A 24,851-nucleotide genomic window follows, 5' to 3' on the forward strand; every position below is an offset into this window, starting at 1 on the left:
TAAAATAGTCCGCTGGAGAAGTGTGTGTGTGTGTGTCTGGCGGTGGCGGTGCGAAGGGGAGGGAGTCCAGAGGCAAGGCCAGATTTGATCTTTTAATCTTCGTTGGCCACAATTAAAACAAACCCGATCGTTGAGCGCCGCGATCCCTTTGCATAAAAACATATGGCTTTTGCTATAAAAATTATGACTGCAAAACACCGGGCCATTAATAGCGTGCGGAGTGATTTACGCGTTATTGTTCTGCCGGGCGGGCACGTGACGCGCGTGGCCAATGGGGGCGCGGGCGCCGGCAACTTATTAGGTGACTGTACTTCCCTCCCCGGTGCCACCAAGTTGTTACATGAAATCTGCAGTTTCATAATTTCCACGGGTCAGGCCGGCCGGCAGGGCGCGGGGCGCGGCGATGGCCACCACGGGGGCCCTGGGCAACTACTATGTGGACTCCTTCCTGCTGGGCGCCGACGCCTCCTCGGACGAGCTGGGCGCGGGACGCTACGCTCCGGGGGCCCTGGGTCAGCCCGCCCGGCAGGCGGCGGCACTGGCCGAGCACCCCGACTTCAGCCCCTGCAGCTTCCAGTCCAAGGCGGCGGTGTTCGGCGCCTCGTGGAACCCGGTGCACGCGGCGGGCGCCAACGCGGTGCCCGCGGTCTATCACCACCACCACCACCACCACCCCTATGTGCACCCCCAGGCGCCCGTGGCGGCGGCGGCGCCGGATGGCAGGTACATGCGCTCCTGGCTGGAGCCCACGCCTGGTGCGCTCTCCTTCGCGGGCTTGCCCTCCAGCCGGCCTTACGGCATTAAACCTGAACCGCTGGCGGCCAGAAGGGGTGACTGCCCCACGCTTGACACTCACACTTTGTCCCTGACTGACTATGCTTGTGGTTCTCCTCCAGTTGATAGAGAAAAACAGCCCAGCGAAGGCGCCTTCTCCGAAAGCAATGCTGAGAATGAGAGCAGCGGAGACAAGCCCCCCATCGATCCCAGTAAGTGTCTCCTCCCTCCAAACGGGCTGCCGCCTCCACGCTGGCCACCCGGATCTGCCAGCCCGCCAGCTTGCTCTGGAGCCCGCCTTTGCACGCCTGGGAGCCTCCTGAGCAGAGGCCCGGAGCCAGAAGTTGCTGTCTGGGATGCCTCGGATGGAGGCCCCAAGTCCACAAGCGCTTTGACAAGCGGCCCGCTGGGCTTGGGGGGGAGGAGGCGGCTGCTGCCGAGAGAGGGGGCGGGGCGGGGGCTGCGGGCAGAGCCCAGACCGGCTCCCCGCTCGCTGCTGCCCCGGACCGGGACCGAGAGACTTCGGGCCGTTCTTCGAAAGCAGCGTCGCAGAGTCTGTTGTGACTAAATGATCCCGGAGCGGGCGGTGGCTGCCTGCCGCGGGGACGCGGGGGACGACGGCCGATTCCCTCCACTTCTGGGCTTCAGCCGGTGGCGGTGTAAATCCTGCCCGAGATGAGGCTGCGTGAGGGTCCCAGGCCAGATTATTCTGAAAAACTGGAGAAGTGATCGACGGCCTTAGGGCGTCTAGGGGCCAAATGCTGTGTAGGCCTGGCCGCCCCCACGGCCCTCCAGGAAGGTCGGACAAGGAGCGGGGAGAGTGGAAGGAAAGGCGGGGAAGGGAGGACACACAGAGTTATTTCGAGGGAGCAAAGAATATTAATCTTGCTACACGAATACAGGGCGGCGTGGTTTCCCCCTGCCTGGCAAGAAGGAGATCCATTTTCAAATCTCACTCATCACACGATGTTGGGAAAGTGGGTGGGGAGAGGAAAGAGCAGGAGCACTGAGGGGGAGAAAGGCCGGCCTCGGAGGGGAGGGGAGCGGAGATTTTACTGCGCGCAATTGTAAGTGACCGTCCCCGCGGCTGTCTGCCAGGGGTCCATTGTGTCCCAGGCTCCGCCGCCTTCCCCAACCAATTCAGCAGCATCCTGCCCGGTGGCCCGAGGCCCCAGGAGATTCCCCAGCCCCCAGCCGAGGTGGGGGGGGGTGTGCTTCTCCTCCTTCTAAATCCCATTTCTCTCCCCCCCCCTCCCCACCCTCCGCAGGCAACCCGGCTGCCAACTGGCTCCACGCTCGCTCCACGCGGAAGAAGCGCTGCCCCTACACGAAACACCAGACGCTGGAGCTGGAGAAGGAGTTTCTGTTCAACATGTACCTCACCCGGGACCGCCGGTACGAGGTGGCCCGACTGCTCAACTTGACGGAAAGGCAGGTCAAGATCTGGTTCCAGAACCGCAGGATGAAAATGAAGAAAATCAACAAGGACCGCGCCAAGGACGAGTGATGCCACTGGAGTTCGTTCGGAAAACAGATGGAGCGAGAGGGCAAGAGAGAGGCCTGCCTTCCCCCTTCTCCCACCCCCGTCCCACCCGAGCCTCCAGCACCCCGCACAAAGCGGCCCAACTCCAGCCCTCAGCCCTCCCCCTGGCAAACCTTTCTCAGGCTGGCTCCTTGGCCTGCCGCTTTCCTGGAGGAGGTATCGTAAGCTTTCCGTTTTCTGTTAAGACGAATAAATACATAAAAAGAAGAGGAAGAAGAAGGGGGCATTAGCGCTGGTGGCTGTGTGTACGCGAGCTTGTATATATTTTATAAAATCTACCTGTTCCTGACTTCAAACAAACAAACAAACAAACAAAAAAAAACTACTACCTTTTTATAATGCACAACTGTTGGCTGCGGGCTGTATAGACGTTAGTCTGTGTAGTTAATTTAATTTTCTCTTTGTTCGGCAGAGCGATCTGCCCAGATACTTGAACACTGTGTTTTATTGTGGTGATTATGTTTTTTTGTGACTCAAACTTCTGTGCTGGGTGAGGAACCCGTTGTGTTTGTGAAAGCTAGAATTCAATTTGAACTCAGGTTGTTTATGAGCGGGAGACATTGCATAGAGTATAGCTCTGTAGTGGAATGTGTCTTCTGTATAACTAGGCTGTTAACCTTTGATTGTAAATTAGCTGTAAGGATTTCTCAGTGAAATAATTTTTTTTTTCTTTAAAGAAAGGGTTCTCTGGGATGCATAGATTCATGGTTTTTCTCCACTTTTGAAATTCAGGCATTTTAGTTTTACATGCTCTGTAGACGTGTCTGGTCCATTGTTTATAATCCACATATGAAAGAAAAAGCACTCAGACCAGCTTGAATATTGTGTTTGCACCAGACAAGCAGGGAGGAAATTCGGAGCTATACGTATGCGCAGAAGGTTACTACCTATGGTTTATGTTTAATTTTAACTGGGGGGAAATGATACTGTAATGGAGCTAATTTTATTGATAATAAATTATGCATTGTGAAACTGCCACTGGGCTACGGTAAATTTGTATTCTTGATGAATCTGGGGTTTCCGTTGGGCTGAACATACACTGTATATTTTGCAATAGTTACCTCGAGGCCTACTGACCAAATTGTTGTGTTGAGATATTTAACTTTTTGCCAAATAAAATATATTGATTATTTTTATTTTATTTTATTTTCGCGGGTCAGCTCTTTACATCTTCTCCTGGGGCAGGAGGGGGGGGGCTTGTTAGTCTCTGGGTGGGGCCCTGCGGGGTGGAAGAGAACAGAACCTCAATTTTGCTCTGCGGGGCTTTGGGGAGCTGGAACCTAAGGCAGGAGCCAGCGGCCGGCCTCAGGGCTCGCACAGGCCGGCTGCTCAGCGGCACCAACATCTGAGTAAAGGAGGAAGGCGGAGGAAAGCTGGGGAGCACGGGGCAGCGAGGGGCCGGGTCCCCCACTTTGTGTCCATTTGCCAGAAGGCCAGGAGGTCTCTGAGGAGCTGGGCTGGCATCTGGGGTATCGCTGGCCAGCACCACTCTTTTGGCGCCCCAAGAATTGCCCAAACCGAGACTGCTGGGCCTTCCCTGGGGGGGGGGGCGGTAAGGCAAGGGGGGGGGGCAGTGGGATCATGAGCTGAGGGCCTGCTTTCTAGAGTCTCCGAGGAGGAAACCGGGAGCCCGATCGCCCCAACAACGTGGCTTCGGGAACAGATGTTTGGGAGCTCACAAGCTCTCGGGGACTGAAGGCCTGCGCCCCGGGCACCCCCACGCCCCGTCGGGCTGGCCCGGGGGATGCTGGGCCTGTTCCGCGCGCCCCTCCCCGAGCACAAGTCCTGGCAGAGGCAGGGCCCAGGCAAGCGAGGAGCCGGAGCGCCATAAAAGAAAATGAGGGCTGTTACTGTTTATGGGGTGTAAAGGGCTGCGGGGGAACCACACGGCCTCGGAGCCCGAGCGCCTTCTAGATGTGACCGGAGAGCGTTCGGCCTCATCTCCCCCTTTTCTTGCCGCCCCCCCCCCCCCCACACACACCCCCTGCGACTTCTGCAAAGGTATCTGGATTCGGACGCGTACAAGGGGAACCAGGGCGCCGGGGATGGGGCGCCCCTCACACCCCCACCCCCACCCCGCCGCCAGGTTGGACGCCCTGTGTTGTTGCAGACAGAAGGGACTTCAAAGAACGGGCACGCAGGGTGCGCCATAAAGGCCGGGTCTGCGGACCGTCTGGAATTCGGCCCTTAATGAGTTTACAACTGTCCAGCCCCAATTAAGATTTTCCACCAAAGCCCTTTCAGTTGTTTGCTCTGTCTGCCGCCGATAAAGCGGTTGCGGAAACAGCTCTCTTTTATGGGCACTGCCCTCTCGGCAGCGCAGATTCCGGACCCACGCAGACCCCCCCAACCCCCCTTCCCCCGGGACCCGGCCTCGCGGGCTCCGGGAGTGGGGCGCCCGGCCCGCGGCGGAGCCGACGAAGTTCAGGCGCGGCGGCGAGGGCTGCAGTGCTCCGCGGCGGCCAGCAGATGGCAGTGTGACTCCACGCAAGAGGCGCCCACGCCGCCATCTCCCGCCGCCGCCGCCCTGGGAAGTTCCTAAGATGTCGACTTGACGCGAGCCTTTCTGGAACGGGAGCCCCAGATCTGAGTGCACAGTGGCGGTGGATTTCCCCGTCCTGCTCCCACCAGGATGGATGCCTCACGGGGAAACAGGCGAGCGCCGCGGCGGGGGCCCAGCCCTGCAGGGCTGCGGCTCCCGGGGGCGCGGGGACCGTCCTGGGGTCACGGTCCCCAGCCCCGGACACGCCTGGGTGCAGCGCGCGCTCGGAGAACCCGGCTGACCGGCGGACAGACACCGGGACTAACGGCCTACAGCCCCCCTGGACCTGGTGACCGCCCCCCCCCCCGCCCGGAGGGTGTGCAGAGGGTGCAACCGTGCCAAAGGTCCTGGGGCCCGGAGACCCCCAGAGGCTGCGCCCTGGTAAAGGCCCCGAGGAGTCAGCACCCGCGGGTGAGCCAGAACCCGGGGACTCGGCTGCCTCGAATACGTGACAATAAAATTAAGCGGCTGGAAATGGGGGGTACAGACATTCTGGGTGAGGTCTCGTGTAGGTCGGGCGGCCGAGTTGCCTGGGAATGGGCATCCTTGGGGACAGGCCAGGCACTGCTTTGGTTATTCCAAAATAAAGGTGATGTTTAAAATAATTCAAATAACATCCTAGCTCCAGAATAAGGCGCTCACGTCGCGAAAGCCGCTCCTGCTTCCTCTCGCCGCTGACTTTCCTGGGCAGTGGAGATACTGAGGCTTCTCTGGCATCCTCTGCTCAGGAGCCAGGAGGAGGGAGGGGACCCCACCAGGCCCATCCTGTCCCCCACCCTGCGGGGAGAACCTGCCCGTCAGGAGCCTTCCAGGAGGCACCCCGAGAGCGAGGATCAGCCCCGGGGGGTGCAAAATGGTTTCCCAGAGAAAACGCAAAAGCAAACAGGACTCTCCGGAGAAGCACCCCAGCCTGTGAACACGGCGCCCGGCGCATTTATTTGGATTGTAATAGTCTCTGCCAAGCCCACAAAACCTTTACAGCCTGCATCTCCGGCTGCACACGCTGTAAAACCAACCGGGGACTGGATTTTGGCTGACATCTCTCGCGGGTGTTTCTCCCTCTCCCGCGTGTGCTCTCTCTCCTTCCTTTTCCTCTGTCTCTGCACACACGTTGGCATTACAGACACACGCCTTCCTTACATTTCATTACATAACTCGGTGTTTCCCGGCAGCTGATTGCGAGGAGGGTTTTATAACTTCCCAAGCGGCAGATGGAAAGGCCGGTTTATGTCGCTACAAATAAATGGCAAAGGAGCAGGTCGGTGGCCACTGCTTCTCCCCCCAGGTCCCGGAGCCCAGGTAGGTGCAGGCCGGGGTATCTCAGGGGCCTCCCAGATGGCCAGGCGGAAGGGACCTCTCTTGCCCTTGGCCTGCCGGTGGCGGCTGGGAAGTGGCTCTCCCAGCTCGGCTGCCCTGCCCAGGACCGGCTTCCCCCGAAGCCGCCCGGAGCAGATCCCCTGGCAGCCCCAGCTCCGGGGCGCTCCTCGGGGATGGACCTGTCCCCCTGCCACGACTGGGGGGCTGCTTACTGGACGGAGAGCCGATGCCCAGGTCGCTCGAGGGGCGCGGATAGAAACCGCGGCCGCAGTTTCTGTAGAGAAGCCGCAGAGTTCTGGCTGGCTCCCTTCGCTGCCCGAGAGCTGGGCTCACATTCTTGGCTGGATCTCAATGTTGAGGACAATCTGCTAACGAGAAGGAGGGGAAACGCAGGTTGCTTGGCACACAGGGACCCAGCCCCCAAGGCGGCCCCGAGGCCCGCGTCTTTATCTCGGGACAGCGGGGCGACGAGAACCCCGCCTCCACGTGCCCACTTGGGCCACCTCGGGGAGCGTTTCTGTGACTGTGGTCACGAATAACCCAGGGCAATGGTGTCTTTTCAGCCAAATATGTAGGAAACCAATGGCTCCAGAACACGCCGGTCCAGAGGCCTCATGGAAAGCCCGGCTCTGCCTGGCCTTTTCGTTTGAAAAGGCTGCCACTGAAGGCCGGAGGGGGAGAGAGAAGCCAGAAACGAAAGGGAGGTCCCAGCACCCGCGGGACTCGGCCCGGTTGGCTGACATGGGTCCAGAGAGGCCGGGGCCTTGCGGGGAAGTATCCGGATCCTCCCTGGCCCAGGCGGAGGGGCAGCGTGTCCTGCCAGGACCGTTTGGACTCGCCCCAGACAAACGCGGGCGGAGATGAGCCTGTGGCGGGGACTTTCCGCGCTCTTGGCCAGGGCTGCGATCCTGCCTGCACCCCCGGATGGCTCCCCGCTCTGTCGGTCGGGTCAGCTCCCTCTGGGCAGGTTCTCCTCGAAACGCCATTGCTGCTTTAGCCAACCCGCGTCTAGACAGACAGCCGGCCGCGGCCGGCCGGGGTCTTTCTCCTTGCATCTTGCTGTGTCACTCGAGGAACAATTTATTGGTCTAACGCAGTCTAATTCCTCCTCTTTGATCTCCTAGCCCCCTTCTTGTTTGTTTCAGCTTCCTTTAACTTTCTGAGGTTTTATTTCCTGCCAGAAATGGATGCTATTTGGAATATTTGTGTGTGTTTTCTTCCCTTCCTGACTTATCCCCAAGCAAGACAGCCAGCATCCTATTCTGCCATAAAGGGTATCCCGGATATTGCCCCCCATGGTCCCTGTACCTCCAGGGAACACCACCCTGACCCCACCTGCACCTACAGCCCCCACCTCCCCACCGGCACCCTGGGTCATCCACTAGGCCAGAGCTGGGGCTCCTTCGCATCAGGGTCTGAACCCTCCGCCGCCTTTTGTGCTCCCAGGACCCCCTGAGAGGGTGTGGTGAACAGGGGCGGCCTGGACCCTCAGAAAGTGATGGGAAGCGCTTTGTACAAGAAGAACCAAACTCTATAATTTAGAGGAGAATTTCCGGGGCAATTCCATTGTGAGGTCGGGTTTATGGTGTGCAATAGAGCTGAGCAGTAAAAGGCGTCCTGACCTGGCGGCCAGGCTCCCAGCTCGGCTTGGGCAGTTTACGAGGCGTTTAGGGGGAAGGCTTCGCCCCATCACCCTCAAAGGAGCGGTGAACGGCAGGGACTTTGGCTGTTCCAACCCTGCCCAGGGGTTGGAGGCTTGGGAAGGTAAGCTCCGAGCGTCCGGGCCTGGATGGGAGGGAGTGACTACTGTGCGCTCCGCTCTCGGTGAGCTGATCTTTGGAAAGGTGAAGCAGGCAGAGCTGGGCGGCCTTTGGGAGGGGTCTCCAAAAGAAAAGGAGACCCAGCGAGGGCTGCAGTCCCCAGGTGCCTGGGCCTCCCTCTCTCCTCCCCAAGCTGGCTCTACAGCATCTATTGCTCCCAGGCACTCAGGCCCATGAGGAGCGGTAGAAGCCCAGGGGTGGCCGCAGGGAAGGGACCCAGAAACCTCAGGGTACAAGTGGTACCCAGAAAGCTGCAGGGCCTGGGGTTCCTCCAAGCTGGGGGAGACTTGGTTCCCCTGCAGCCAGGGAGAATCCAGGGTTGCTGGGGGAGACAAAAGAATGTCCAACCGTTTCTGGGGCTGCCAGAGGTCAGGCAGGTGCCCAAGAGCGAAAGCACAGAGCCTGAGGGGCCAGCAGTGTCCAGGAGGAGGGAAGGGAATCCCACGTTAGTAAATCTGTTGGCAAATGAGGCTCATTAATAGATAAATACTTCACCGCTTCCTTTAGGGCGGATACACAGTGCGCCCTGATTAAGGAAAGGAAGCCGGGAGACCTTGACTTTATTCGAACCACATGGTTCCAGTTTGCAATGGCCTTCTCGCTGCCGCCGTTGGAAACGCCGCTGCGCCGGCCCCGTCTGAATCGGAGGCTAAGCCAGCCCCACTGCCCGCGGGACCTGGGCGGGAGGAGACGCGGGCAAAGAGTCGATTTACCCAACGCAGAGGCTTGCCCCCAGGGCCACTTTGGGGTGCGCGGGGTGCAGAGACCCTCCCTGGGCGGGGTCAGCGGGCAGAGAGGACCCGCAGGCTTGGTCCAGGGTTCGGTCGCGCCCTGTCGGCCCCGCGCAGCCTCTGCAGGCCCGGCGTCCAGGGTGGCGGCGGTCTGAAGGGCCCCGCGGAGCCTGGGGTCCTGTCCCCGCAGGACGCGCCGGGCCGGCCACGCGCGGGCAGACCCGTGGGCGGCTCGCTTGAGCCCTTTCCCCTTCCATTCTAGGCGGCCGCGGGCCCCGCGGAGCAGGACCACCTGTGAGGGCTGCGGAGATTGGCGGAGGCGGTCATGTGGGCGGTCACGTGCTGCGGCGAGCTCCGTCCAAAAGAAAATGGGGTTTGGTGTAAATCTGGGGGTGTAATGTTATCATATATCACGCTACCTCGTAAAACCGACACTGAAAGCTGCCGGACAACAAATCACAGGTCAAAATTATGAGTTCTTCGTATTATGTGAACGCGCTTTTTAGCAAATATACGGCGGGGGCTTCTCTGTTCCAAAATGCCGAGCCTACTTCGTGCTCCTTTGCGCCCAACTCGCAGAGGAGCGGCTACGGGGCGGGCGCCGGCGCCTTCGCGTCCACCGTGCCGGGCTTGTACAATGTCAACAGCCCCCTGTACCAGAGCCCCTTCGCGTCCGGCTACGGCCTGGGCGCCGACGCCTACGGCAACCTGCCCTGCGCCTCCTACGACCAAAACATCCCCGGGCTCTGCGGTGACCTCGCCAAAGGCGCCTGCGACAAGGTGGACGAAGGCGCGCTGCACGGCGCGGCCGAGGCCAATTTCCGCATCTACCCCTGGATGCGGTCTTCAGGTAGGCGCAGCCGCGGGGCGGGCCGCCGGCCGGGCGGCGGGGAGCCGGGAGCGCGGGGCTGGAGCGAGCGGGGCTGGGAGCCTGGCGGCTGCGGGCGGGCGGGCGGGAGGCCCCCTGACTTCTGGCGGCGCTGCCTTTCTGGTTTTAATTAGAGTCGAGGCGCCATAGCGTGGAGAGCCCGTAGCATTGTATGTAAATGAGGCTCATAAAACTTTTTATGGCCCAATTAATGGGTTCAATCCTCGTAAATTTATTTAACTCCATTTGCCTTGGAATTTTAACGTTAAGTTTGTTTGTTCGCCGTTCTCTCTCTTTCTCCCTCCCTCGCCCTTCTCTCCCTCCCTCCTCCTTTTCCTTTCCGCCTGGTTTTTCTTTCTCCAAACCTGGGAGAGCCTAACCCTTCAGGGCCCCTCACCAGCCCCCGTGCCAGGGGCCGTTCAGAGGCTGGGCTGGAGGGCTGGAGCGGGGACAGAGGGTCGGGGTGACCTAGGAAGGTGCCGGAATGGGGGCGCGGGCTGCTAGGGGCGAAGGGGGCCCCTGGAGGGTGGGCTGCCTAGGGTCGCCTACTGGCCTAGCCAGCCAGTCAGGGAAGCGGCCCCACTGGTCTTTGAATGGCCAAAGCGGGGCGTCTCCCACTTGCCCACACTCTATATTTACAATTTCCCTTTGTCAGGGGGAAGCGGGACATTGTGGAAGCCTAGCCGGCTGGAAAGCGCGGTTGTAAAGTTGGGATTCTGCGCCTTCCCTCCTCAGGGAGCTGCCTGCGCGTCTGGCACGGCGATTGGGGTCTTCCCCTCTCCGTCTCGCTCCTCCCCCAGCTCAGAGCGGGGCGCGGGGCAGAGGGGAGCACGCCCTGGGTCCGGGCCCGGGAGGAAGGGCCGAGCTCTGCGCCGGTGGCCTGATGAATGCACTGTCCTGACTCTGGTCCCATCCGCTTGTCTGTCCATGTGTCCGTGTGTCCACACGTCTGCTTGCAGGGCCTGATAGGAAGCGGGGCCGCCAGACCTACACGCGCTACCAGACGCTGGAGCTGGAGAAGGAGTTCCACTTCAACCGCTACCTGACCCGGCGCCGCCGCATCGAGATCGCCCACGCGCTCTGCCTCACCGAGCGCCAGATCAAGATCTGGTTCCAGAACCGCCGCATGAAGTGGAAGAAAGAGCATAAGGACGAAGGGCCGGCGGCTGCTGCAGCCCCCGAGGGGCCCGTGCCCGAAGCAGCAGCCACGGCCACCGCAGCAGACAAGGCCGAAGAGGAGGAGGAGGAGGAAGATGAGGATGAAGAGGAGGAGGAGTGAGGGGCCCAGCAGGGCCCTGGGCTGCACCAGACAGTCCGGAAAGCGTCTTTAGAGACTCGTCGATTTTATTTACAAAAGTTGAAAAATAAAAAGAAAATGTAAAAAAAAAAACAACAAAAACCCAGTCCCCAACCTGTACCCCACCTACCCCATTATCTACTCCAATTCCCAACTTTTTTGGACAGCAGCTGCCTAGACTGGGTCCCTTTGGGGGGGTCCCCTCTGCCTCAGAGGCCCCCCAGCAGACACCCCCCTCATCCCTAGGCCGGCTGGCTCTGCGCTGGCATGGCTGAAATACTACCTAGCACAGGCCTCAGAGAGAGGCACCCCAAACTACCTATGGGCCCAGCCCAGTGGAGCTCCACTCCCAGGAAGCCCAGAGTGTCCCAACACTGGCAGACACCCAGCACCTCCCTGTAGGCCAAGGACCTGACTCTCAATACTACCTACTTGTCCCAAACTACCTATTTTGTGCTCGCTGGCTCGCCTGCTACCTAGTGCCGGCCCCTCCCAGGCCAGGCCCCTGCTGCTTGTGGCTGGCAGCCTTTGGGGTCCCTGAGGCTGTGCTGAGAAGGTGCTGGGGTCCGGGGACCAGGGCATTGGCTTCTATTTAAATTGAAAAAATAATATATTTATTCCAAAGCATTCTAAGTGCTGCAACCTAGAATCCCTCTTTTTCTGGCCTGGATATTCCAAGTTCAGGCCCGTCACCCCCCCCCCCCACTTCTGGAGGGGAGCATTCCCGAGCTAGCTGCTGCTTAGTAGGACTGCAGAGATGCTCCCCGCCTCCCCGCCCCTGTGTCCTACTGCCCAGCCGTGTGGAATATGTACACCCTGACTTTTCCTACAATAGCAAATATTGTATATTTGAACAAGATTTTTTTTTTGTCATTTATATGGTCTTGGAGCTCATTTGTAAGGCAATGTCTTGACTTGGGAAGGATGTGTTAATGGGGTGACCTTGTAGCATGGTGTGTTGTCTTGAGCTAACTCTGTAGCAGGTGGGGAGAGCCGGTGCCCTCCCCAGTGCCCTTCATCTCCGTGTTGTCCTGCGTCCCCCTCATCCCTCTCAGCTCTCGCCTCGGGTTCCAGGAACAGGAAGGTATGCTTTCCGTCTTGCCCAGCTAACCGTGTTTTATGTAACAGAAAAATAAAGATGCTCGATGACAAAGAAATGTGGACTGCTTCATCTGGGGAGGGAGGCTGGGGAAGAGGGTCATTATGGCCAGAGAGCAAGCCCTGGCTCTGTGCGTGTCCAAAGGGGCTTTAGGGAAGCAAAAGTGGAAGGACAAACAGGGTCCAAGTGTTGGGTGTCCGTGAATTGGTGTGTACGCGCGTCGAGTTCCTTTTTGTGTGGGTTTGTGTAGGTATGTGTGTAGCTCTTTTTGTATATGAATTTCTGCGTATGTCTGTGTGTATTTTTATGTCCACAATTGTATGTATTTCTGTGTCTGTAATGGAGTGAACGTGTTTCTGTGTGTGAATAATTGCGTGTATTTCTGTGTCCATCACTGAGTGTATGCGTTTCTGTGTGCCCCCGGTTGTATATGTGAATTTCTCTGGGAGAAGATTTTTGTCTGGTTTGTGTGTGTGCCCATAAACATCTTCCAGATACCTTGAAAACGGAATCTTCTACAGGTACATTCTAGTCTATGAGCCTTCCTAAAAACCCTCATAAATTCCAAGAGCGAATCCAAAATCCAAAATCCGCTCTTTCCTCTAAGGCTGTGGGGCGGGTTTGCAAAGGGGTATCACCCTGCGACTGATCCCGAGAATTTTCCATGAGCCCTGAACGTGGCGCTAGGAGGTGAAATTCAGGGTCCCCGACCCGCATTCAGGCTAAGCGAGGGTTGCTCAGAGCCCAGCAGTGCGGCTGAGAAGGGGCAGGGGCAGGGGCAGGGGCAGGGGCAGGGGCAGGGGCCCGCACCCGCTGCAAGCCTGGGCGGGGGCGCCTGGGTGCGGGGAAGGATGAGGAGCTGGGGAAGGGGCGAGGGGCGGTGGGGACGGCAGAGAAGAGCCTGAGCTGGGGGGTGGGCGAGGACCTCGACTCCAGGCTCCTGCCTGGGCTGGGCCCCCCTTCTTGCTGCTCTTTGAATAAAACCTGGCTCAACTGGGTCTGTAAAACCTGCGGCCCCAAGTCGGGGCGGCTTCGGTGGTAAGATGGCGCCGGTGTAAGAGCTGCCTCCTCTTAGAGATGGGGAAAGGGTCATAAATCCGTTGTTGTTTATGAAAATTTACAACTTTGCAATACAACTTTATGAGTTGTTCGGCCCTTCCATTGGCCGTTGTCGGTCATGTGGATGGGAACCGTGAACATGAACTTTTTTATAATTTCCCTTGCGAGAATAGAGCTGCATTCTTGTGCTCCGCTCCGTCCTGCCTGCTTCGGAGCTCTGCCTTCCAGCCGGCTCGGCTGCGCTTTGTCCGGCGATGGCGAGCCAGGCGAGGCCCCGGGCCGGCCGGGCCCGGCCCTCCCCGCTGGAGGTGGGGTGCGCCCTGCTCCCGGCGCCGCGGCGGCCTCTGCAACTCGCAACCTGGCTAATTTCCTGCGTCCTCTGGCACCAGGAAGGAGGGCGATTCGTCTCCCCGGGCTGCCCCAGCGACAGCTGTCAGAGGGGCAGGAGCTTCTGGGAGCCGCCATCTGAAGGTGAGACATGTGGGGAGACAGGAGCAAAGGTGGTGAGATGGCAGCCAGCGCCGGCGGCGAGGGCGAGGGCACCCAGGCTGGCTTTGGAGAGGGGCATACTACCCGTCACCCACCCTCATCCGTTCACATTCGGCCCCTCACACACGACACACACACACACACACACACACACACACACACACGCTCGCGCTCCCTTCCTCCTCTCTCTGGCTCCCGGTGGCAGGGGATGCCCGCCTTTCGCCCGTGGCACCGCGCCCTGGCACGGGCGCACCAGCCCCAGCTCCCTCCTCTGCCCCAGCGACCTGGCCTAGCCCCAGAGGATGTGGCCCTGCACCCTGCGCTCCCCCCGCCCCCCGCCCCGCCTCTCGGGTTTGTTTTTTTTTTGTGTGTGTGTGTGTGTTTTTCCCCCTTTTTTTTTTCATTCATGACCCAATTGGTTCGGTTGATTCCCCAACGACTGGGGACAGTTCCCGACCTGGAAAGGTGGGAGGAGATGAGGGCCCAGTGCCCTTGAGGACTGGCGTCTTAGATCAGCACAGCACCTTCTGCTCCCGGGGGTTTGGTTTGTGGAGAGAAAGGTGGAATGAGGGGGGTGGAGGATAAGCAAACTACTTACTAATGCGGCCAGAGTCCTCGGCTGATGGACTGCTCCCCTCCACGCGGTTTTCCGATGAGAGAGGTGTCAGGAGCGCAGGGAGAGGGGAGAGGTGCGCGGATGGGATTCTGTGTTGGAGGAGAGGACGGGGTTAATGTCTGGGTGCTGCTTGGCGGGAAGTTTCGGTGGAGTGATGTTACTGCGAGGGGCAGGGGCCCCTCCGCTAAGGTTGAAAGGAGGACGCAAACCGAGTCTGGGCGATAGGGGGACCCCCACCCACCGACCTCGGCGCCGCCGGGCCGGCGACCACGGGCCCACCTTCGGGAAGCGGGGAGGGGACTGTGGAGCCTCCGGGGTGGAGGCGCGGAGGGAGCCGCGGGGTTCGCTGTACGTTGCGCGGCTGCACAGACCCGATCACGGTTCGGTCGGGGTGCCTTTTGGCCGGATTTGCCCCGAGAGCTTCCCGGGGCAGCAACCAGAAACCGCCCTGAGGCTCTGGGATCCAGTTCTTTTTGTTTTTGGTGTAGGCTGTTGATGTTTTCCCATCTTAAGAGACTACCTCGGTGTGCGTTAGATAACGGAGAAGGGCCGTGGAGGTTCGGGGCGCCCGCGGGCACTGTGGGTGCACTCGGGGCGCACTCGGGGAGGATAAAGCGGCGCATTTGCATCGCAGGGCCGCGGGCGGCCTGACTGCGGCTGCCGCGGGCCCATTATTTATTGCGCCCGCGCCCGGGCGGCTCGCTGCTGCCACGCTGTGGCCGTCGCCGGGACCGACGCCGCCGCAGCCCCGCGTCGTGCAGCCCGGCGCGAGGAGCGCTCGGGCCCCTCAGAGATTCCCAAGCAGGCCGTGGAGAGGGGGGCGAGGGAGGACTTAAGGGGCGGTCTCCCAGGGCCTGACTGGCCGGGAACCTCCCCCGTCTTGGCCACCTGACAGGAGCCGGACGCCCGACTAGACTCGGGTCCCCCTCCCCCCAGCACCATGGAGACTGGTTGCACAGGCCGCCTGGCACGTCATGGCTGCTTCTGTCCAAACTGCGCGTCCTAAGGCGCCCTGGGGGGCGCACGCTGGTTTGGGGAGCTCAGCGCTTTGGGATTTTGAAATCACAGAGACCACTGGTAGCCTGAGGCCTGCGGGCCTGGCTGACCCCGAGGAGGACTGGCTATGGCAAGGAAGGCGGGCTCTGGGTGCAGGCGAGAGCCCCTGACAAGCACAGGCCGCACCTGTGTGCTGTGGGCTCTAGCCTGGGCTGGAGATCGGGGTGGAGGAGGTGGCCTTCAAGGTCCCCCCACACCGGCAGGCCGTCCTCCAGGCTGGCCGAGGTCAAGGAGCTCAGTGGGCAGCCCAGGGAAAGGGCGGATTGTGGGGCCCTGCTCGCCATCCTGTCCCCCTTGAAGAGCAGCTGAAAGGTAAGTGGACTTTCTGTGTGGCTTTGACCGAGAAGAGAGCCCTGGTGGCCATTCTCACCATCCCAGTAAAGGCTCCCTCCACCGTCTGGAGCTCCTATTCTTGCCTGAGTGTCTCTCTCTCTCTCTCTCTCTCTCTCTCTCTCTCTCTCTCTCTCTCTCTATATATATATATATATATATACAGTCACTGGTTGGAGAAATATATTTGGGCGGCTGCCAACATGATTTGTACCAGCCTTGGCTAACATGTGGAGATTTTAGTTTAATATATTTTTTCATCTTAGTGCCTATAGAAACTAGAAATATAATGTTTTGTTTTGTTTTTTTGGCTCTTAGCTGAGAAATCAAATTCTCTTGTTGGCTGGGAGCATTATTAGATTGAGAATCCAGGTCAAACCATAACAAATAATAATAAGAGTAGTAAACTGCCACCAGCCCCAACATTGTGTGGGACCTGGAGGAATGAAGCAGAATTATAAATGTAATCATTTATCAACATCTCCAAACGGTGTTGTTGTTTTTTTTAATCTTACATAATACCTTGCTTGAAATCACTGTCCTCTGGTGGTCTTGTTTAAGAAACAATAATTCAAACATGATTTTCTTGGAACATAGCTTTAAAAAAGAATTCCCTTAAAAATTCTGGACTCTTGAGTTTTTATTTTCGCCAATCTAATCCTTTCCCTGAAGAAATGCAAGGGAAATGTAAATTTCTATCCTGTACTGCCAGGCCCTTATTTGTATATGCAAAGGAGAAACTTTCCCAGCGTGGATTGACTGGGGCGCACACAACCAGAAGGCTTCTGGGCACAGCCCCCCGAGGTGGGCAACAGCCGCTTTCAGGGGTGCACGCTAGGCTCTGTGCACCTAACTAACCTGAGCCTAGTATTTTTTTTCCCCATTTTTTCCCTTTGGGGGAAGTAAGGCCAGGGGGAAAAAAATTAAAAAGCAAGGAAGAGATTAAGAAAATCGTTTCCAGATTCCTAAGGGGCATCACCACCCCCAAGTACTGAACCCCCTTCTCTGCATTTGCCAGAGTTTTACAGAGCTTATAATCACCCTCTGGGAATTCAACCAAATCATATAAATAGTCTTTCTTCAATCTCCACAGAATTGAGGATTTAAAGCTAATTCAAGGGGGTTTTACAAGCCCCCAAAATACAGTCGTAAAAATGCCATTGGAAAAAAATCACATTTTACAAAATGAGATTGATCCGTGCGTTGTAAAAGTCAACTTTCTCCCGGGCACACCTCTCAGGCAGCGAGCGCAGCTCGGACAGGCTTTTCTTGTCCTGTGTGGGGAAGGCCAGGCCTGGGGCTGCCGTGAAAGCAATTCAGACGATTTCCTTGAGCTCCCCAGACAGCTTGTCCCCATTCTGGAGCGACTGTCCCGGGCAGGCCCCAGACCAGTCCCAGGAAAGAGGACACACCCCAGGACAGTGTGGGCACCCCAGACACCAAGCACATCCATTATCCCGCCGCCTTGGGCCTAGGCGAGCTGCCCTCCAAGAGCGACCGGGCCAGGCACCCTGGGTCACCCGAACCTCTGGAATGAGGACGGAGGTTCCACAGCTGGATCTGTCTCAGGTCTGAGCAGTCCAGGGGGCCGAGGGCGATTCCCTGGGCTCTGGCGAGGGGAGCAGGTCCCGCGGGCCGGCGGCTGCAGAGCTCAGTCTCAAGGCCACTGCTCCGTGGGTCCCTTTCTGGTAGTAACCAGTGGTTTCTGGCCTCGCGGTTCCCGGGTTCAAAGGCGGAACGGGGCCGCCCAGGTTGTGGGGGTGCTTTGAGGCTAGGCAGTCGCTGGCCTTTAGAGGGGAGGGAGTCGGGGACTCCAAGAAGACGTGTTGTATGCGGGAGGAGGGGCCGGCGGGTAAGAGACCACCTTTGGCGGCGTCCTGGTCGGCTCCAGGTGAGCCTCCCGCCCTCCGCGGCTGCAGGCCCGAGCCCTGGCCTGGAGTGGGAAGGGGAGGAGGAGGGGGTGCAGTGATTCCTCGGGCGCAGGGGTGCGGAGCTCGGAGCTCGGGCCTGGTTTCTCAGAGCCCGTCTCCAGCTCGGGACCCGCACCCTAGGGCAGGGGAGTGCAGGGGGAGGGGCAAGCTCCACCCCGGCCGGGAGGGCAGGCCGCGGAGAGCTGAGCCACCCTCGTCACCGCCCCTCCGGGCGCGGGGCTGTCAGGTTTCCTGTTTGGAGAGAAAAACCAGCAAAATCCAACAAGGCAAAAGGGGAGGAGGAGAGAGCGGGCCTGGCGGGGCCTGGGCGCCCCGACCCCGGCCCGAGGGCCGTGCCCGCCGCTGGCGCTGGGGCCGGGAGCCGGGCCGGCCGGCTGTGCGCGCCCATCAATCTGCCGGCGGGCGGCGGGCGGGCGGGCTGGGGGCTGTTTGTAACTTTGCTGCCTCGGTCGCCGCGGTCCCCGGGGAGCGGGCTCCGGCGCTCGCTCCCATTGGCCGCCGCCGCGTCAGCTGGTGCGATTTGCTGCTGTCGCTTTTGGCGTTCGGCCATCCAGAAACAAACCAGTTCGATGACTACTAATAGTTATAGCCAGATGTACTAATACACAACAAATCACAGTCCTGCGGAGGGGCGCGCAAATGAGTTCCTATTTTGTGAATCCCACTTTCCCCGGGAGCCTGCCCAGCGGCCAGGACTCCTTCCTGGGCCAGCTGCCCCTCTACCCGGCCGGCTATGACGCGCTGAGGCCCTTCCCGGCCTCGTACGGGGCGTCGAGCCTCCCGGACAAGACGTACACCTCACCTTGTTTCTACCAACAGTCCAACTCGGTCCTGGCCTGCAACCGGGCGTCCTATGAGTACGGGGCCTCGTGTTTCTATTCTGATAAGGACCTCAGTGGCGCCTCGCCCTCGGGCAGTGGCAAGCAGAGGGGCCCCGGGGACTACCTGCACTTTTCTCCCGAGCAGCAGTACAAATCCGACAGCAGCAGCGTGCCGGGCAAAGCCCTCCATGATGAAGGCACCGACCGGAAGTACACGAGTCCTGTTTACCCCTGGATGCAGCGGATGAACTCCTGTGCGGGTAAGACATTCCCCTGCAGCACCCTCCCCCCTAGAGAGTGGAGGGAGAGGGGGAAGGAGGCAGGGACGGAAGGAAGGAAGGAAGGAAGGAAGGAAGGAAGGAAGGAAGGAAGGAAGGAAGGAAGGAAGGAAGGAAGGAAAGAATGAACAAAGTTTCTTTAGCTTTAAGAAAAAGAGATTAAAAAAAAAATACCAACCCATTCCCAATGGAGCAATCAAGCTGAGGCAGAGTGAAGGCAGGGCACTAGTGTCCATGTAAAGTGACACCTTAGAGGAGTGTGTGTGTGTGGGGGGGGGGGTAAGTGCTATGTGAACCCCAAGACAGGGGCAAACTAAAGAGAGAGCCAGGCTGGGTGGGAGGGAGCTCCTGCCTACACTGCACCCTGGTAGCACCCTGCTCAGATTCCCAAGCCCAGGTGGCCTTCTGCACCCATCACTGGCCAACCCCCTCTCCTTTCTGCCCTTCATACCCTCATATAGAAAGAGGCCCTTATTTAGCCTCTTCCAGGGTTACCCCAAAGCCTTGGAGGGCCACATCCCCAGCTGCAGTATTTCCTCTCTCTCTCTCCTCCCTCTCCTCCTCCCACTTCCACTCAACTGCTCACTTACAGCCAACTTCTGCCTCCTTCTAAGACCCTGCCCGCATCTCAGTCACCCAGCTTGGAGGGGGCCCCCACCCACGGGCCCCTTTGGCACCAGAACAAATAGCCCATCACAGTCCTACATTTCCAGGAACCCCAGATGGCCCATCGCTCCATCTCCTTGCCCCTCGTTTCCAAAAACTCCACAGGGAATCCTCGGAGCAGGACAGTGCCTAATGCGGATTTTAAAACTTACAGTGTTTTGCTTTAATATCCACTGGTTGTTTTTTTTTTTTTCAAGGAAGCTTTGCATTTCTCAGATGGGGCCATACAATTTGGGGGAATTTGCAAAGATCTGAGAAGGCTGACCATTCTTAATTTCCCAGAAAGCACGTTGAGTGCTTCACCAGCCACCCTGGGCTGCCTGGCCACAGTAACATCTTCACAGGCATCCATATGTGGATGCAGTGTGTCTACCCTGCTCATAGGGTTCCACACCCCCACTCCCAGACACACACACACACTGCACTCCCACAAAACAGGACTTAGGTACCCCAAATTAAGAATGCCCGTTATATTCTTTTGCTTGTAATTTTTTTTTGTATTGAGCACGTTTTTTTAAAAAAAACAATAACTTCCCACCCCAAGACATTTTAGGTGGCAAACATCTCGCTTGGTATGAAATAATCTTCTCCCATCAGAAGGCTTTTGGCCCAAGACAGTGGCAGAGGTTAGAGTGCAGGCGGGTGGGTTCCAGCCCAGAGGCTTGGGGTGCGGGGTTGACTGGCTCAGCTGCCCAGATCCGGGCTCACGGGCGCCTGGTCCTTCCTGCCCGCAGGTGCTGTGTACGGGAGTCACGGGCGCCGAGGCCGCCAGACCTACACGCGCTACCAGACGCTGGAGCTGGAGAAGGAGTTCCACTTCAACCGCTACCTGACCCGGCGCCGCCGCATCGAGATCGCCAACGCGCTCTGCCTCACCGAGCGCCAGATCAAGATCTGGTTCCAGAACCGCCGCATGAAGTGGAAAAAGGAGAATAAGCTCATCAATTCCACACAGCCCAGCGGGGAGGAAGCGGAGGCAAAAGCGGGCGAGTAGGCGCCTGGGCAGGGACCAGGCCAGCGGCGCAACCTCCCTCGGCTTTGCTCCCTTGCCTTCGCCCGCTCCCCAACCTTTCTCCCTGCCTGCTACCATCTGGGGGGCTTACGCAGCTTCAGGGGAGCCCGGAGCTTTGCAAACGCCTGAGCATTTATTTCTTACAAAAAAAAAAAAAAAAAAGGCAACAACATAAAAAAACCAACAACACACACACACAGCCAATCCCAGCGGCGGAGCGGGGCGCCCTGCACACACAACCCCGCTCTCCAAGGCTGCCCCAGCCCGCTCCGGATCCCAGCGCGCGCCCCAAATTCGTCCCCGGCTCTTGTGTAGCGCCTCTGCACGCCTCTGGCACGGGGACTCGGGGTTGCTGGAGAGGAAAGAACCCCGGGACCCACCCTCTTTTGGTATCTGGGCATTTTGGCCCCGGTCCCTCGCCACCAAGTCCCGGAGGGCACCACCAAATCGACTCTGGCCACTGCAAAGAGGGGACCTAAAGGTTGGGGCCCCGGCACTGCGGTGGCCTCCCAGGCTGCCCCCAGACAGGAAGGAGCTGCAGGAACAAAGGCCCCCCTCCCCCCAGAGAGTCTAGCCTCTCTGCCCCGCACAACCGTCCGTGGAAGAGAAGCCGCCTCCGCCGAGCCCAGCCAACCTGAGCGCGGGTGGAACTACCGCCCGGGAGCGGCCGGGCTCCCGAAGGCTCCGGACTCGGGAATGCAGCTCCTCGCCTCCGACAGTGCCCACCGCGCTTTCGGGACCCGAGGAGGGGGCCCAGGGCCGTGGCAGCGGCGAGAATCATGGTTTCCAGCCTGCCAGGGGCGTCTGCGACGCAGGGCCTCCAGCGGGGAGACCCTCCCTTGCCTTTCAGCTGTGTTGGTGGTTTACTTTCATCTTTCAGAACCAGGAAAATAACTACCGGGGATACTAGCATGTCTCGAAATGCTTCCATTAGCGCCCTCACTTTACTCCTGGAGGTCTAAGCAAAACCCTAATCACGCGGCCCACAAATTGCCAGCCCCCAAGCAGCTCCTGTAGCTGCGGGGAGCCTCGGCCCACTCACTGGGTTCACCTAGAACCCCTCCGACTTGGGGCCCGACTGGCTCCGGGAGGAAGACCCAGTGGTGAAGATTCTCCAGGCTGGATCCTTACAGCAAAGCAAATAGCAAGCTAATGACACGAAAAGCCAAATTTACATGAAAGGAAAATCGAATCTGGTTATAAAAGTGTGTGGAATGTGACCTCGCCTCGGAGAAGCACTGCACAAAAGCTATCTTTAATAGACGCCTGTCATTTAAGAGCGGCTGGGATACTGTCCCTCCTGCACTCGCAAAAACAGAGCCGTAATTGTAGCTACTGCCGAGGGCAGGATTTATTTCTCCAATTGGCTAAATGGCTTCCCCCCCACTCCCCCGAAGGTGATATCTGTATTTTCAAATTTCAGAGCTGCCGGCATGACGGGCAGAACCGACCCCAACCTCGGCATAAAAATAAGAGGGGCTGCACAGCGGGGAAATAAAGTTGTTGTAAATAAAATCCAAGTCACCATCTCCCCCCAGTCCTCTGCATCCTCGCCGGGCACGCGATCGGCAGCTGACGGCCTCACAATTGGTACATCCTAATGGAACTGCGAGGGAAATGCAATAATTTTGCCATAATGGGCTGTAACCTCAATTCGACCCCGGCCCTTGCAGCCCCGGGTCGGAAGCGGAGCGATGAGCCCTGCCTCCAGCGGGTGGCGCTCGAGTCCGACTGAACGGCGGCGGCGGGCGGCGGGCACGCGCCTGGGGCGCGCGCTCCACCCCTCTCGCCTCCACCCAACTCCCCCATTAGTGCACGAGTTTACCTCTAGAGGTCATCAGGCAGGATTTACGACTGGACAACAAAAGCACGTGATTCGAAGTCGTACCCCATATTTGGGTGCCTACGTAGGAGGGAACCAAGTACATGTCCCAGTCATTTCCATAATTCATCATAAATTGTGCAAGGGTGCTATAGACGCACAAACGACCGCGAGCCACAAATCAAGCACACATATCAAAAAACAAATGAGCTCTTATTTTGTAAACTCATTTTGCGGTCGCTATCCAAATGGCCCGGACTACCAGTTGCATAATTATGGAGATCATAGTTCCGTGAGCGAGCAATTCAGGGACTCGGCGAGCATGCACTCCGGCAGGTACGGCTACGGCTACAATGGCATGGATCTCAGCGTCGGCCGCTCGGGCTCCGGCCACTTTGGCTCCGGGGAACGCGCCCGCAGCTACGCGGCCGGCGCCAGCGCGGCGCCCGCCGAGCCCAGGTACAGCCAGCCGGCCACGTCCACGCACTCGCCTCCGCCCGACCCGCTGCCCTGCTCCGCCGTGGCCCCTTCGCCCGGCAGCGACAGCCACCACGGCGGGAAAAACTCCCTGGGCAACTCCAGCGGCGCCTCGGCCAACGCCGGCAGCACCCACATCAGCAGCAGAGAGGGGGTTGGCACGGCGTCCGGAGCCGAGGAGGACGCCCCCGCCAGCAGCGAGCAGGCGAGCGCGCAGAGCGAGCCGAGCCCGGCGCCGCCTGCCCAACCCCAGATCTACCCTTGGATGCGCAAGCTACACATAAGTCATGGTAAAGCCAGCCTTTTTCTAAACCCACGCGGCCGCGGGGGCGCGGCTCCCGTCTCCCTCTCTCCTTTACCGCCCTCTCTCCCCGCTCTCTCTCCTGGTCTCGCCTCTCCCAGCCCCGCGGAGCCTCTCCCCGCCGGTCTCCTTCCCTGCCTTCCTCCATCCTCCTCCTCTTCTTCGCAGCGCCCTGCGTTCTCAGGGTGGGGGTGGGGGTAGGGGGAGCCGCTGGATAGGCAAGTTTAGACGTTGAAAGAGGGGGGAAAAGGAGAAAACCCATGTCGAACCCCAGCGCCCCGGAACGCGCTCCCGGGTCAGGCCAGCCAAGCAGGGCGCAGAGGTGGAGGATGGCAGTCGGGGCTGTGAATCGGGCTTGTCAGGGCGGATAATTTATGAGGAGGGCTACGCTGGGGGAAACGGCGTTACTAATTAGAGTCCCCGAAAAGGGGCTTGGGGGGAATAACCCCTGCGAGAGCCGGCGGGACTCTGAAGTTTGGGGGCCGGAGGAAGAGCAGGAAAGGAAAGGGAAGAAAAAGAAAGCAGGCGCCCCAAGCGTGCAGGCTGGAACAGGCGGCGGCTCTCGGGGCTGGAACTTGCAGGGAGAGTGATCTAGAGGCCACTTGGGCGCTCAGAAAAGGGCCCTGCTTGGGTGGGTGGCTGGGCGGCAGCCTGGAAGGACTGTGCCCTCGCCTCGGGGCACCAGGGCAAGGCCAGAGGGTAGGAGAGGGCTGGGGGGAGAGCGAGGGATCCTCAGGGGCGCAGCTCCAGCCTCAGATGGCCTGATTGTTCCCAGAGTCCAAATCGTATTGTTTTCTCTCTAGAAAGGAAGAGGGAAGGAAATTGGGGGGGGGGGGGGGGCGAAGAGGGAGGACTTGTTGAGCTTTTTCTCTCCTGTTCCCTGCTCAGGACCCTGGCTCGTCCAGCTGGCGGGCTTTGGGGGCCAGGGGCTGAGGAGTTGGTGGCTAAACCGCTGACTTTTCTGTTGCAGACAACATAGGCGGCCCGGAAGGCAAAAGGGCCCGGACGGCCTACACGCGCTACCAGACCCTGGAGCTGGAGAAGGAGTTCCACTTCAATCGCTACCTGACCCGCCGAAGGAGGATTGAGATAGCACATGCTCTTTGCCTCTCCGAGAGACAAATTAAAATCTGGTTCCAAAACCGGAGAATGAAGTGGAAAAAAGATAATAAGCTGAAAAGCATGAGCATGGCGGCGGCGGGAGGGGCCTTCCGCCCCTGAGTATTTGAGCGTTTAAGTACTGAGCAGTATTAGCGGAGCCCGCGTAGTGTCAGTACTAAGGTGACTTTCTGAAACTCCCTTGTGTTCCTTCTGTGAAGAAGCCCTGTTCTCGTTGCCCTAATTCATCTTTTAATCATGAGCCTGTTTATTGCCATTAGAGCGCCTGTATAAGTAGATCTGCTTTCTGTTCATCTCTTTGTCCTGAATGGCTTTGTCTTGAAAAAAAAAAAATAGATGTTTTAACTTATTTATATGAAGCAAGCTGTGTTACTTGAAGTAACTATAACAAAAAAGAAAAGAGAAAAAAAACACACAAAAAAGTCCCCCTTCGACCTCGTTTAGTGCCAATGTTGTGTGTTGCACTCCAGTTGTTTAACTGTGCATGTGAGTGGAAGTGTTCCTGTCTCAATAGCTCCAAGCTGTTAAAGATATTTTTATTCAAACTACCTATATTCCTTGTGTAATTAATGCTGTTGTAGAGGTGACTTGATGAGACACAACTTAACTTGTTTGACGTGTAGTGACTAGTGACTCTGTGACGAAAACTGTGACTCCGAGCGGTGTGTCCCTGCGTGCCTTTGTAGGACCCTTTGCACGAACTCTGGAAGTGGCTCTTATAAGCGCAGCTTCAGTGATGTATGTTTTTGTGAACAAAGTTACAAATATTGTCCAAGTCTGGCTGTTTAAGCAAACTGTGATCAGCTTTTTTTTTTTTTTTGTATTTGTTTTTAAGGAAAAAATACTGACTGGAAACAAAAAATAAACTTTCTATTGTAAGTTC

The 24,851-nt window shown here is 58.5% G+C and overlaps 3 protein-coding genes and 1 long non-coding RNA gene across 7 annotated transcripts; 3 read left to right on the forward strand and 1 right to left on the reverse strand.

Annotated features, from left to right (window-relative positions):
- Positions 1-380: 380 nt before the first annotated feature.
- On the forward strand, positions 381-3,293 carry HOXA9 (homeobox A9). Its single transcript, XM_008147824.3, has 2 exons — positions 381-986; positions 2,043-3,293. The coding sequence occupies exons 1-2, from the start codon at positions 404-406 to the stop codon at positions 2,279-2,281; spliced, it is 822 nt and encodes a 273-aa protein (XP_008146046.2). The 5' UTR covers positions 381-403; the 3' UTR covers positions 2,282-3,293.
- A 5,735-nt stretch (positions 3,294-9,028) lies between these two features.
- Positions 9,029-10,985, forward strand: HOXA7 (homeobox A7). The gene is made up of 2 exons (XM_008147837.3): positions 9,029-9,577; positions 10,555-10,985. The coding sequence occupies exons 1-2, from the start codon at positions 9,199-9,201 to the stop codon at positions 10,872-10,874; spliced, it is 699 nt and encodes a 232-aa protein (XP_008146059.2). The 5' UTR covers positions 9,029-9,198; the 3' UTR covers positions 10,875-10,985.
- Positions 10,986-13,073: 2,088 nt separating this feature from the next.
- LOC114233932 (uncharacterized) lies at positions 13,074-18,478 on the reverse strand. Its single transcript, XR_003620133.2, has 3 exons — positions 18,418-18,478; positions 14,138-14,244; positions 13,074-13,515 (listed from the first exon to the last, which is right to left on the reverse strand). It is a non-coding gene; the product is annotated as an uncharacterized LOC114233932 (long non-coding RNA).
- HOXA5 (homeobox A5) lies at positions 17,026-24,851 on the forward strand. Of its 4 annotated transcripts, XM_054726021.1 has the most exons (4): positions 17,026-17,110; positions 18,439-18,553; positions 19,972-20,223; positions 23,820-24,851. In XM_054726021.1, exons 1-4 carry the CDS (start codon positions 17,075-17,077, stop codon positions 24,068-24,070), a joined length of 654 nt encoding a protein of 217 aa, XP_054581996.1. In that variant the 5' UTR covers positions 17,026-17,074; the 3' UTR covers positions 24,071-24,851. The 4 variants fall into 4 exon arrangements, with proteins under 4 accessions (XP_054581996.1, XP_054581994.1, XP_008146070.1 ...); XM_054726019.1 differs by lacking the exon at positions 17,026-17,110 and having other exon boundaries at positions 18,036-18,553; XM_008147848.3 differs by lacking the exons at positions 17,026-17,110; positions 23,820-24,851 and having other exon boundaries at positions 18,036-18,553; positions 19,972-20,231.

The sequence above is a fragment of the Eptesicus fuscus genome, chromosome 14 (assembly GCF_027574615.1).
Source record: "Eptesicus fuscus isolate TK198812 chromosome 14, DD_ASM_mEF_20220401, whole genome shotgun sequence".
In the NCBI taxonomy this organism is placed as follows: Eukaryota; Metazoa; Chordata; class Mammalia; order Chiroptera; family Vespertilionidae; genus Eptesicus; species Eptesicus fuscus.